The following is a 13358-nucleotide window of genomic DNA, read 5'->3' on the forward strand; positions in this document are numbered from 1 at the left end:
AAGAAGAGCCTAGAGGGCCGACTGGATAGCAAGTGAGGGAAGGAAGAAACTGGACAAAAAGAGAAGAACAAACCACCAAATCCCTTCCTAAAGCTGTTGAAAATCATAAGGTATAAACCAGAACCCTTCTCCACTTATGCTTATGATTTTCTTGCAATTTTATCCCTAATTTCAATCGATTGACTTCATAAAAATTAAGTTTGGTCCTCTAAAATTCTAATATTCTTAATTAAGCCTAAATTAGGCTCCTAAACTTAATTTTTTACCAATTAAATCTATAATAAATTAATTTCCCCTGTTAAAAGTACATATTGTTATTTTTTTTATTTATTTTATTTTATTTAATAAAATATAAGAAATATATAGATCAAAACAAAGCTAGAAGACCTGCAAAGCACAAAATAATTACAAATAATCTAAAGAAGGGGAACAAGCTCCCGAAAATAGATAGAGAACACACTCCCTGAAGAAATACAAGCAAGCTTAACTTGCATAACAGGATTAGAATCCAAAGGCAGGTGCAGGGGAACAGACTCCCTCGGAACCTGCATATCAATGAAGCAAAAACATATCTCCTTACAACCCGGCAGACGGCTAGAAGCAATGGAAGCAGCTTAGTATTGGCTGCAATTGCAGGCAATAACTCCAACCAGTATTCAAGGACACCAGTGTAGTGAGCGACCAGCAACTGCAGCCATGCAAAACAAACAGTGTCGGAGCAATAGTAGGAGCACACCAGCACCGCCAAACAGCCGGTCCTCAGCAGACCTGCTAACCAGTGCCTACAGCAGAATAGCAGCAGCATGCTTTCCATCAAAGGACAGCAGCATCTGAGACGCAACCTCCACCAATAAAACCCATTACCAAACAAGCTAGGGAGGAAATCCTAGCAGACCACAGTAGAAGAATAGTAAGGCAACCCTACTCCAGCAGCAAAGATAGAGTAGCAACCACAACCTGCATATCGTAGCAACAAGACTAGCAAAAGCCAGCATAAATTCCAGCAGCCAGCTATAAAGAGCATAGCAAACCACATTTAGCAAGGCTGCTCCGCTGAGAGCCACTACACCAGCAACTGGAAACAGCCCCACCACACAAACCAAACCATCAGCACTAGAGCAGTGAGCCCAGCAACTCCAGCAAGGTGGAGTAGCACACCCAATTCTGCAAAAGCAGCAACTAAACAGAACCATAAAGCAAGGCCGACTCTAGAGAACCAGCCTCATTGGACAACATCAACTAGCATAGTAGGCTAGTACACAAGAAGCCGAAAGGACTTGCCCAAAACACAACTCATGCAATATCCTTGCTCCATCAAGCTTCGTTGTTGCAAGCAACTATGAGGAAAGGCTGAGCTGCTAACGGCAGACAACTGTTTCCACCAAGAGCTAAATAGCAACATAGCAAAGCTAATGAATAGAACACCCTGCAAGAGAAGACTGGACAAGTAGCTTGAACCCACAAGATCCAGTAGATTCAACACACGGATGGTAATTCCAGCCAGCTTTAATAAGGATGAAACACAGCCCACCAATAGCATAGCAAGCTGCATAAAGCAGCAAGACACTGCAGGATGAAGAACATCCCAGCAGGAAGAGATCCACAGAGCACACAGCTGATTTCCATAATACAACCAACAGATACATCAAACGCAAGCTAACTGTAACTCAGACAATTGGCTGCGAGACAAAGTAACCACAACAAACAGTAGCACAAAATCTAACGCCATGACAACAGCAGCGTCAAAAACCCAAAAGCATGAGGTTAAAGCCTCATGTTGATTCAGAGGTACAAAGCCCTCTAAAATACTGGCAGATATAAACATCATATAGTGGAAGGGGTAGGAGACTTCCTACCTCCGCCACATGCTCGGTCAGGGAAGACCATAATTTTAAATAAAAAATCAGTGCAAAAGCAGCTTCGCCATATCCCTAGGATGAGATCTGAGGGAGTACCTGAACAAGGAGAGCTTCCAGTATCACTACCATCAGCGCAACTGCTGGGCAATTCCATGACTGAGCAAGATATGGGTACCCTGTCGTCAGGTAGACGAGGGACCCGAAGCACTTCGCTTTCAAGAAGGACGATTCCTGACCATTAGGACCGTCATCTACTAGAGAGCACGACTTTGAAGAAGCCCCAATCTCAGCCCTAGATCCATTCTTGGGTGTTGAAGAAAATGGAACAGTAGACGCTTGGTAGGCTGGAGGCAATACCAAGTCCGTACCCGATCTAATTAGGTTAAACTAGAACCCCTCTTGAATTAGCGTAATCGAAGAGAATGGTAGCTCAAAATTCTATGTTTTCTTGGCCACGTAGCAGGCCATTAAGAGACAGAGAAGAAAGAAATTCAAAATTTGCTCAGGAGTTGCAGGACGTCATAGCAAGGAGAAATCTTCAAGAAAGAGAGCATCTCTCTCTAGTTTCTCTCTCAAGCTGCAACTTTGATGATTTTTTTTATTTGTTAGAATGATTAAATGTCAATTTTGATGTTTTGAAGTTTTGATTGATCATTTGGATTTGTTGTGATTTAATATGTTTGATTTACCAAGATTAAAATTTTAATTTTTTTTCTTTGAGATGGAGTTGGGCTTAATCAAGCTTTTATATATGTTAAAATTAATGATAAACAAATCTTAAAACTTATGTCACAATGTTCAATGATCTTATGAATGCACTTCTGGATTCCTATTGATAATGTGGTTGAATTTTTAGCCTACTTCTTTTATCCATTTTCTTTTAGTTTTTAAAAGTTTTAGTCAGTCAACCTAAGCATTTTTGAAGTGGTTAAATAGGTTTAGATCTTTATTTTTGGTTTTTGAATTAGTTTCTAGGTTTAAGCCTATTATAGGTAGCATTTGGGTTTTTCCAAGTCTAGTTTAAATGTTCGTGAGTTGCTATTTTCAATTTCCTACAAGATGATGTGTTGATTTGTCTTGTGTGCTTCAATTAAAGCATAGGCTCATACATGATTTTTTTTATGCTTTTTTTGTCCATCCGAGGCTTACATTGGATCAATTGATCCTTAGAATTTTTTAATGTTGGGTTTAAGGATAAAAACTATGACACTCAATTCATGAAACTTAAAGAATTTTTCCCCACTTTGATACATCATTCTGCTTCAATCTTTCATGTTGCTTCTCTTTACGTCTATGATTTGATGAAATCTAGTCTATAGATTCAATTCAATTTCTAGGTTCATATGAATGTTTTTCATGTTATTGGTAAAATTCAAGCAAACTTCAGTCTTTCATTTTTAAATTTAGATTTGTTTTTGGGCTTGGGCTAGGCTATAAAGCCCAACCCACATGATTGGGTTATGACTTTTGAGGCTTAAGGCGATGTTTGGCCAACAAAAACTTGCTAAAGAAAAAGTACATTTTTAGATCTCTAAGACATGTTTGGAAAATGTCCTTAAAATAATTTTTAAGTTTGAGTTTTTTTAGCTAAGTATGCGTTTAACAAACACACATTAACTTATTTTTCTCATCCTTTTTTTATTTTTTTGTGTTTTGCCAAACATAACCCTTTTTTATTATTTCAATTTCTAGTTTTTGAGGGATGATTTTGCAATTTTTTTTGGATCTCTTATGTATTTTTACCCTCTTATATTTACTATTCAGGATTGTAACCTACATGTGGAATGCTTTTCTAGTATTAAATAAACCATTTTTCCTTAAAAATTAATATAAAAACAATAAAAATCTTTCTTTTAAAAACACATTTAAATATTTTAGAATTGCATAGGCCAAGTTTCTCTCAAAAAATTATATTTGTATTTTTAGTAAAAAAATAAAAATAAAGAAAAATATATAGAAAAACATTACATGATTTAGCATACCAAAAACAATAAAAAATGTTTTTATTTTTATTTTTGCATGCATCATGGATTTAATAACGAGTTTATTAAAGCCATAAAGACTTGGCTTAAATTACAAAAACACTAAAAAATTAATTTGTTCATTTTGATAGCAAAGATTATGAACTTATACGTAAGACGTATTATTTATATTAAAAGAAACATGCAAAAATATGTTTTTGCTCTAGAATGACTAAACTTAACCTATAAAGTTAAGGTTCACTCTACTCAGGTAGACCGACTTTAATCAGTAAATAGACCAATGATTAGAAAACATGACACGACCAAAAGATTGATGTCTTCTCCTAAGTGTAGGAGTGTCGAAGTAATAAATAACCCGACAAAACCGAGGTCGAACCACATGGAGGTTAACTATATAATAATGATAATGATAATAATAATAATAATAATAATAATAATAATAAATAATAATAATAATAATAATAATAAGTTAAAGAGGACTTTGATGTAAGATTAATGTGAGGATTTAATAATGATAAAAACAAATGTTAAGGTTAGAGGATCAACTAATAGTATTAAAAATAAGTATAGTATAAACTCTTTTTATTAATCAACTGGAAACCACACACAAAGGAGGTTCTAATTGAATAATTTATCTTTAATGGTTCATTATAAATTTTTAACATGATCATATTAATTATCCTATTTAAGTAACACCAAACTTTTAAATATTATCAGGAATTTATGATGCTAACTTATGTTAATAACAAATCAAGTTCCTTTTATAGCACAAATGTAGATTATACCATACGGTTGGCTATAAAAGTGCCAAGGATTTGTTGTACTAAGTGTTATACAACACAAATCTAAATTAACCATTTAATAAGCAAGGAATTAAGAATTAGTAAGAGAAAAAGATAAAACATGTTAATAACAAACTTTCTTGTATATAAACATTGAAGTCCATGTTGAGTTTATATTATACCTATTCTAACACCATTATTGAAACCTTTTCACCTTAACATAATAAACTTAGCTAAACATTATGAAGAAGAGAAACATAAATAAACAAGAGGAGAACATGATTATTTAAGTATAGTAAACGAAATGAAAGGCATAAACAAAAGATTAATGAAAATATAACATGGAATAAAACTTGAACAATACAAAATACAAAGAAAAAGAGCAAGAACAAGAACTTGATCTGAACAACCAAGGTGCCTAAATGCATGGTAAATGCCTCCTTTTATAGGCCAAAATTTGAAACTATTGATTTAATGACTAATTGTTAAGTGGGTGGCCACATCTTGACTTGGTGAACATCCTTATCTTATTGTCTGAACAAAACATCATTGCTAATGTCAGAATTTGAACAGATTGTCCCCATGAAAGTTTTAGGAAATTGTCTTAGATTTCCAACAAAAAAAGAATCGGTGCATTTGGATTTCTAGAACTCGAGATATCGACTAAATATTGAACAATGTCTGAGCTATAGGACATATTCTGACTTCTCCGTTGTTGCTACAATTTGAACTTGAAAACGACCTTTTTGAATCTTGGACTCCCATGAAAGTTTTAGGCCTATGTCTTAGCTTTCTAGACATATAAAGCAGATCTAAATTCAAGTTCTACAACTCCAGTTATGATCCAATAACCAAGTGGTGTTCCTGTTTGGACTTAACCAACATCTCTTTTCTAAGCTTAGCCCTGTCTTTGTCTTCTCAATTTCAGTAGTTAAACTCATCAATCAATCATTTTATTTATGTGATAGGCCTGCATTTAAGATGAACATTTACCATAAATTAAAAGTATCTTATATTATTAGATATGTTATTATAAAAATGCTCTAGTTAAGGAGTTATTGATACTTCAAGTGCAAAATGATGATATAAAACCTTGATAAAAATGCATTTTTAAGTACTAATCACACCCTCTAACCAGCTTATTACTAGTCCTTAGTAATCAAAATGTTAAAATAGAAAAACAATTTGCAAGTTCCACTAAGCAAGGTATTCATCATTCAACTTCCAATAATCTATCTACATAAACAAACTCTCATTAAATTTATATATATCTGCTTCATACTGTTGAAATAAAATATTAATAAACCTTCTTTTTATGTGCTTAATGTATGAAAACATAGATGATAAGGCTTTTATTGGAAGAAAACAATATTTTGTTCTAATTTTTTTAAAGGTTAAACTTCCTTGGGTTGGGATTATTATGTTTTTTTTTTTCAATATATATACATATAACTTAAAACATAATGCATCTTTAACCATGCAACTAGCTTTAGGCTAATGACTCCCAGACCAGTTGGTCCTAGGGCATTAGGTGTTGAGACACCCCTTCGAGCTTAGTAACTCGGGTTGCAGATACTGATATGCAGATAATGCAATGTTTGATTTCCTTAAGTTTTTCTTCTTAACCCATTTAACAAGCACTGGGCCAATAGCTGCCAAGTTAGTTGACTTTAGGGTATTAGGTGTTAAAACACCCCTTTGGGCTTAATTGCTTAGGCTAATTTTGGTTTTTTTTTTTTTTTTTGCAAATTATATACTATACATTTTTCGTAGTTGTTACCTTTAACAAAAGAATATAAATAATGTAATAATCTAATGTGTAACTCGCAATCATATGTTAAAGTGTGTGTGTGAAAATAAAGGTTTAAGAATACTTGTTAAATGAGTATATGAGCAGAATCAATTGATGATAATGCGAGAGTTTGTAAACTTGAATATTTCAAGAAGTATTCTGATAGACCTTGTTAAGAATGTTTACTAAGATGTGTTTCAAGACTCACTTTAACAAAAGAACTCCTTTACTCTACCATCATAGTAACAACAGTTTTACAAATTGTTTATGAAATAGAAAACACATTTAGTTATTTTTTTTTTTAATAATAACTACTACCCTTTCCCCCCAACCAAAATGAGACATTGTCCTCAATGTCCTAAGATAAAAAGATAGAGTATAGAAGACATCACCTAAAATAATGATTACTGACAAACCTAAAACACACTTAAAAAAAAAAATTAAAAATAACAAAACAAAATAATATGTTATTAATAAACCAAAAGACACAAGGTTTCACAAACGAAGGCTCAAATCAAATCTAAACTTTTTACAACTTTCCTTTGTTGATCAATTTATGCGACTCATGGAGGGATCAATTACAGGGATAAAAGATTGTAGTTGGTCAATCAATTGTTTAGTAGTAGTAGCAGAGATTATGATTTGTCGTGCCGAAGATGTTAGGAATTTTCATTGCATGGCATGAGCAAGAAAAGACAACAAATTATCATAAAAATCATTAACATTTAACAGACCTATGGGTTTATGGTGAATATGCAGTTGGACCTTAGAGAAAATATGAAAGATCTCTTCGCTTGGTTTTACGTTCAATAACGACTTAAATGCCCTCTATGGGTCGGGAATAGGTTTCCCATATAGTTTTCTTAAAAACTAGCAAATATGGTCTTTTTTAGTCAGATTCCCAAGCCTATGTCGAGCATGTTTTTTTATGGAATTGTGGCCATAAATCATAAATTACACGATGCACATCTCCACTAGGGTGCGTCTCAAGAGTCAATAGAAGATTATCTAAAGACCCTTTGCTTAGGCTATCCTTAATGAATTGTATTTTATCTTCACGATTTACAGATACCATTTCTAAAGAACAACATTTTGCATTACAAGTCTATATGGCACATCTATGATAGAATTTCAGTCGTTTTGCATGAAGATTCTTCACAAAAGTGCTTTAACCTATTCCAGGCATGTATGAAATGAAAGAATTGGAGGACTCACCTGATAATAGGAGCTTTGCTTCAATCATCCAGCGAATATCTTCAAGAATTCCATGGTTTATTAACAACCTCAATCTTTCACACATAGCACGGTAAATTTTTGCAATCGCATTTAGAGGCAAAACGGGAAAATAATTTTTTAATTTTTCAAGAGTGGTGTCCATTTTCAAATGAGAATTAGAGACGAGGTGCAAAGAAAGGAGAAAGAGCAAAGAATTGCACAAATATATACACAGATATCAGTTATCATGGGAAATTGAAAGAACTGACTTAAGAGTCACTGAGTACCGTTATCCGCCATTTGATCGGGGTGAGAAAGACTAGCAAAACAGAAGTCACACCAAAAAGAAACACAAAATCAATGTGAGAAAAAGAATCAATCTTTATATATAGGATCATCCAATTCAATAGAGTCAATTTCAACTAAAACATTATCAAAGTACACTTTCAAACGATGTCCATTTACCTTGAAAACATTACCATTCTTTGGATTCTCAGTATCACAAGCCCTATATAGATACACATTTTTCACAATAAAAGGACCGCTCCATCTTGATTTTAGTTTTCCAGGAAATAAATGGAGTCAAGAATTATAAAGCAAAACTTTTTGACCAACATTGAATGTTTTTCTAAGTATTTTCTTGTAATGAAATTTTTCAATAACTATTTCATAAGCAAGGTATTAAGAATTAATAAGATAAAAATGATAAGACTGTAAATAGAAAGTTGTTTAGGATATAAGCATTGAAGTCCATATTGAGTTTTTATTATACTTATTCTAACACCATTAGTGAAACCTTTTCACCTTGACATAATAAACTTAGCTAAACATAATGAAGAAAAGAAACATAAATAAACAACATAAAAACCTAAGTATAGTAAAGTAAATGTAAAGCATAAACAAGAGATTAAAGAAAATATAACATGAAATAAAACTTAAACATTACAAAAATATAAAGAAAGAAATAAAGAGCATGATCTTGATCTGAAAACCAAGATGCCTAAATGCATGGAAAATGCCTCCTTTTATAGGCCAAAATTTAGAACTATTGATTTGATGACTAATTATTGAGTGGGTGGCCACATCTTGACTTCATAACAATCCTTATCTTCTTGTCTGAACAAAACATCATTGCTAACATCAGAATTTGAATAGATTGTCCTCATGAAAATTCTAAGAAATTGTCTCAGCTTTCCAACAAAAATAGAATCGGTGCATTTGGACTTCTAGAACTTAAGATATGGGCTAAACACTGAACACTTCTATATTTGTTGAAAATCTTCTTGTATAGGACTGTCCACTGAGTAAAAATTGATTTCTACACACTTCTATATTTGGAATGTAAGTAAAAATGAAGATATAGATTTTATAGATGAGAAATTGAAAATGTAATCATACTACTTATATGGAGGCCAGTTGCAGTCTTAGTCTCTCTCTCTCTCTCTCTCTATCTTTATTTATTTATTTTGAAAAAACATGTGTATGTATAGGTAGTTATATTTGTGGCTCACATCTTCCCTTGGTTTTATATCCAAGAACATCTTAAACGCCCTTTATGGGTTGGGGATAGGCTTCCCATCCAGTTTTCTAAAAAATTGGCAAATAGGATCTTTTTTAGTCAGATTCCCAAGACTAAGTCGAGCATGTTCTTTATGGAATTGTGATCATAAATCATGAATTGCACAATGCACATCTCCACTAGGATGCGTTCTCAAGAGTCAATAGAAGATTATCTAAAGACCCCTTACTCAGGCCATCCTTAATGAATTGTATTTTATCTTCAAGGTTTACAGATACCATTCCTAAAGAACGACATGTTGAATTACAAGTCCATCTAGCACATCTGTGACCGACTTTCAACCATTTTGCATGATATTTCTTCACAAAAGTGCTTTTACCTGTTCCAGGCATGTATGAAATGAAATAACTGGAGGACTCACCTGATAATCGGACCTTTGCTTCAATTAGCTAGCGAATATCTTCAGGAATTCCATGATTCATTAACAACCTCAATTTGGCACACCTAACATGGTAAATTTTTACAATCGCATTTCAAGGCAAAGCGATAAAATACTTTTTCAATTTTTTAAAAGTGGTGTCCATTTTCAAATGAGAATTGGAGAAGAGATTCAAAGAAGGGAGAAAGAGCAAGTAATTGCACAAATATATACAGATATCAGTTATTATGGGAAAGTGAAAGAACCGACTTAAGTCACAGAGTACCATTATCCGTCATTTGACCGGGGTGAGAGACTAGCAGAATAAAAGTTACAACAAAATGAAACACAAAACAATGTGAGAAAAAGAATGAATCTATATATACAGGATCACTCAATTCAATAGAGTCATTTTCAACTGAAAAATTGTCAAAATAAACTTTCAAATAATGCCCATTTACCGTGAAAACATTGTCATTCTTTGACTTCTTGATATCATAGGCCCCATATGGATACATATGTTTCACAATAAAAGGACCGCTCCATCTTGATCTTAATTTACCAGGAAATAAATGGAGTCAAGACTTGTAGAGCAAGAGTTTTTGACCAACATTGAATGTTTTTCTTAATATTTTCTTGTCATGAAATTCTTTGATTCTTACTTTATGAATTCTTGAATTTTCATATGCATCATTTCTTATTTCCTCAAGTAATTTCCACAACTGACAAGCATCATCAAGGTTTGAATTGAAAGCTTTAATAGCCCAATAAGCATATTTTCAACTTCCACAAGCAAGTAGCAAGGTTTTCCATAGACTAGTCTATAAGGTGATGATTAGTACTTAAAAGTGCATATTTATCAAGGTTTTATATCATCATTTTGCACTTAAAGTATCAATAACTCCTTAACTAAAACATGTTTTATAATAACAAGTCTAATACTATAAAATACCCTAATATATGGTAAATGTTCATCTTAAATGCAGGCCTATCACATAAATCAAAGGATTGATTGATGAATTCAACTACTGAAATTTATGAAGATAAAGAGAGGGTGAAACTTAGAAAAGAGATGTTGGTGTAGTCCAAATTGGAACATTGTTTGGTAATTGGGTTATATCTCGAGTTCTAGATGTCCAAATGACCTCAAAGTTTTACACAGATTCAATAAGACATAGGCCTACAACTTTCATGTTTTCATCAAGATCTAAGAAGGCCGTTTTCAAGTCCAAATTATAGCAACAACGAAGAAGTCCGAATGTGTCCTGCAGCCCGAACACTGTTCAGTGTTTGGCCCATATCTGGAGTTCTAGAAGTCCAAATGACCTTCATTTTTTTGTTCTGGAAAGCTGAGTCAATTTCCTACAACTTTCATGTTTTCCAGTGGACCCAGTTTGGATGGTAGCATTTTTGTTTTATTTAGACAAGAAGATAAGGATTTTCACCAAGTCAAAAATTGGCCACCGACTCAACAATTATTTATCAAATCAATAATTCCGAATTTTGGCCTATAAAAGGAGGCATTTGCCATGCATTTGGGATCTTGGTTGTTCAGATCAAGTTCATGCTCTTTATTTCTCTCTTTATATTTTTTTTGTAATTCTTAAGTTTTGTTTTCATTAATATCTTGTTTATGTTTTTCTTTTTCTTTCCTTTCCTTAGCTAACTTGTATCTTATTTATGTTCTTGTTTTGTTTATTTATGTTTCCCTTCTTCATTATGTTTAGCTAAGTTTATTATGTCAAGGTGAAAAGGTAACACCAATGGTGTAAGAATAAGTATGGTGTAAACTCAATATGGATCTTAATGTTTAATATTAACATGTCTTATCTTTTTATCTTACTAATTCTTAATACCTTGCTTGTTAAATGGTTAATCTAGATTTGTGTTGTATAACACTTGGTACAACAAATGTTTGGCACTCTTATAGCGCAACCGTATGGTATTACCTACACCTAGGCTATGAAAGGAACTTGATTTGTTGTTAACATGAATTAACATCATGAATTCCTGACAATATTTAAAAGTTTGGTATTATGTAAATAAGATAATTAATATGATCATGTTACTAATTTATAATAAGCTATTAATGACAAATCATCCGATTGGAACCTTCTTCGTGTGTGGTTTCCAAATTGAGTAATAAGAGTTTATACTATACTTGTTTGAAATACCATTAATGGATCCTCTAACCTTGTGATGCGAACCTCGTGATCACGTGGTCAAAGCAACCCACAATCAAGATTGAGATCTGATCCCGGAAAGCCGAAATAGGTCTGATAGGAGTGTGACACAATGGAAACCTGCCCCAAGGCACGAACACTATTGGAATGAGTAGAATGACGCCATAAAGCCAGTTAATCTTTGATAAGTCAGATTCAGTTCGTTCAAGAACTGAAGAATGCAAGAATCACTCTCACGCGTTAAAACTGAAAAGTTCAGAATAATAAATCATCAAAGCTGCCGAAATTATGGCTTACATGAGTTTAAATAGTTCTTGAAAAATTAACCCTAATGGACCTCTTATGTGGACTTATATGAGGTCCACTCAAAACTGGCCCAAAACCCTAAACTAAAAAGCCGATAACCTGATCCAAACAAGCCTTGGATCCTAGCTGAAAACAAACTATTAATTAAGCCCAAACATGAAAGAAAATAATAAAAATAAGTAACTTGTCATTAAATACCACCAACCCTTCTTTCCTTGTGTAGCTATGATGAATAAGGAATCCTTATAAGAAAAGGATTCTGAAACATTAATGAATCCTTGCCACACTAGGAGATTATATTGCAACTCATTAAAGATCCTTGTGGAACTAGGAAATTCCCAAGACCAGCTCCCACATCCTTGGAGGAAAAGAATCTTAATCAAATAGGAAGTCCACAAGTCAAATGGAAGTAAATAACAAAATTTGTACAGCCTCTGTTGACCAGTATTGGGGTGCCTTCCCGAACTCCGATTGACCTGCAATTTTAACCCAAGGTAGTAAGATATGTCTGGAGAGTCCACATAAAATATTAGCCTGATCCAACGATCAGATTGAGAATTATGACTGTTGCCGTAAACCTGGACTGTTGCGCTTTTTATGCCAAAATCCGAATCTAACCTTACTTGGGTCGTATCACAGGGCTGAACCGTATCACCTTGACATTTGTTTTTATCATTGTTTAATCCTTACATTAATCTTCCATCTCAAAGTTCTCATTAATTTCTTCCTCCTCTTTTTTTTTTATTTATTTATTATTATTATTAGTACTACTACTATTACTACTACTACTACTACTACTACTACTACTATTATTACTATTACTATTACTATTATTATTATTATTATTATTATTATTATTATTATTATTATTTACATTCTGTTTATATTATATAATTTATCTCTTTGAACTTTTCATAAACTCAGTATATAGGCTGGAAACCTGTGACCCGATCTTTTAGATCATTCTCAGGTATAACAACACCACGTACTGAGTATTATTATTATTACTATTATTGTTATTATTGTTGTTGTTATTGTTGTTGTTGTTGTTGTCTTGTTATTTATAATTTATACAATTAACCTCTCTGTGGTTCGACCTTGGTCTTGTCGGGTTATTTATTACTTCGACACTCCTGCACTTGGGAGAAGACATCAATCTTTTGGTTGTGTCAAGTTTTTGGCGTCGTTGCCGGGGAGGTAAATTTTTGTACAAATTATAAATTTTGTTATATTTTTCTCCTTTCACTTTTCTTTTATCTAACTTTTGTTTCTTGTGTTTCATCTCCTTTTCCTTTTCCTTTT

The 13358-nt window shown here is 33.0% G+C and overlaps 1 protein-coding gene across 1 annotated transcript; it reads right to left on the bottom strand.

Moving 5' to 3' along the window:
• Positions 1–361: 361 nt before the first annotated feature.
• Positions 362–2241, bottom strand: LOC118050923 (uncharacterized). Its single transcript, XM_035061388.2, has 2 exons — positions 1956–2241; positions 362–1615 (listed from the first exon to the last, which is right to left on the bottom strand). Exons 1-2 carry the CDS (start codon positions 1986–1988, stop codon positions 1253–1255), a joined length of 396 nt encoding a protein of 131 aa, XP_034917279.1. The 5' UTR covers positions 1989–2241; the 3' UTR covers positions 362–1252.
• Between the last annotated feature and the right edge of the window lie 11117 nt (positions 2242–13358).

The sequence above is a fragment of the Populus alba genome, chromosome 14 (assembly GCF_005239225.2).
Source record: "Populus alba chromosome 14, ASM523922v2, whole genome shotgun sequence".
NCBI lineage: Eukaryota > Viridiplantae > Streptophyta > Magnoliopsida > Malpighiales > Salicaceae > Populus > Populus alba.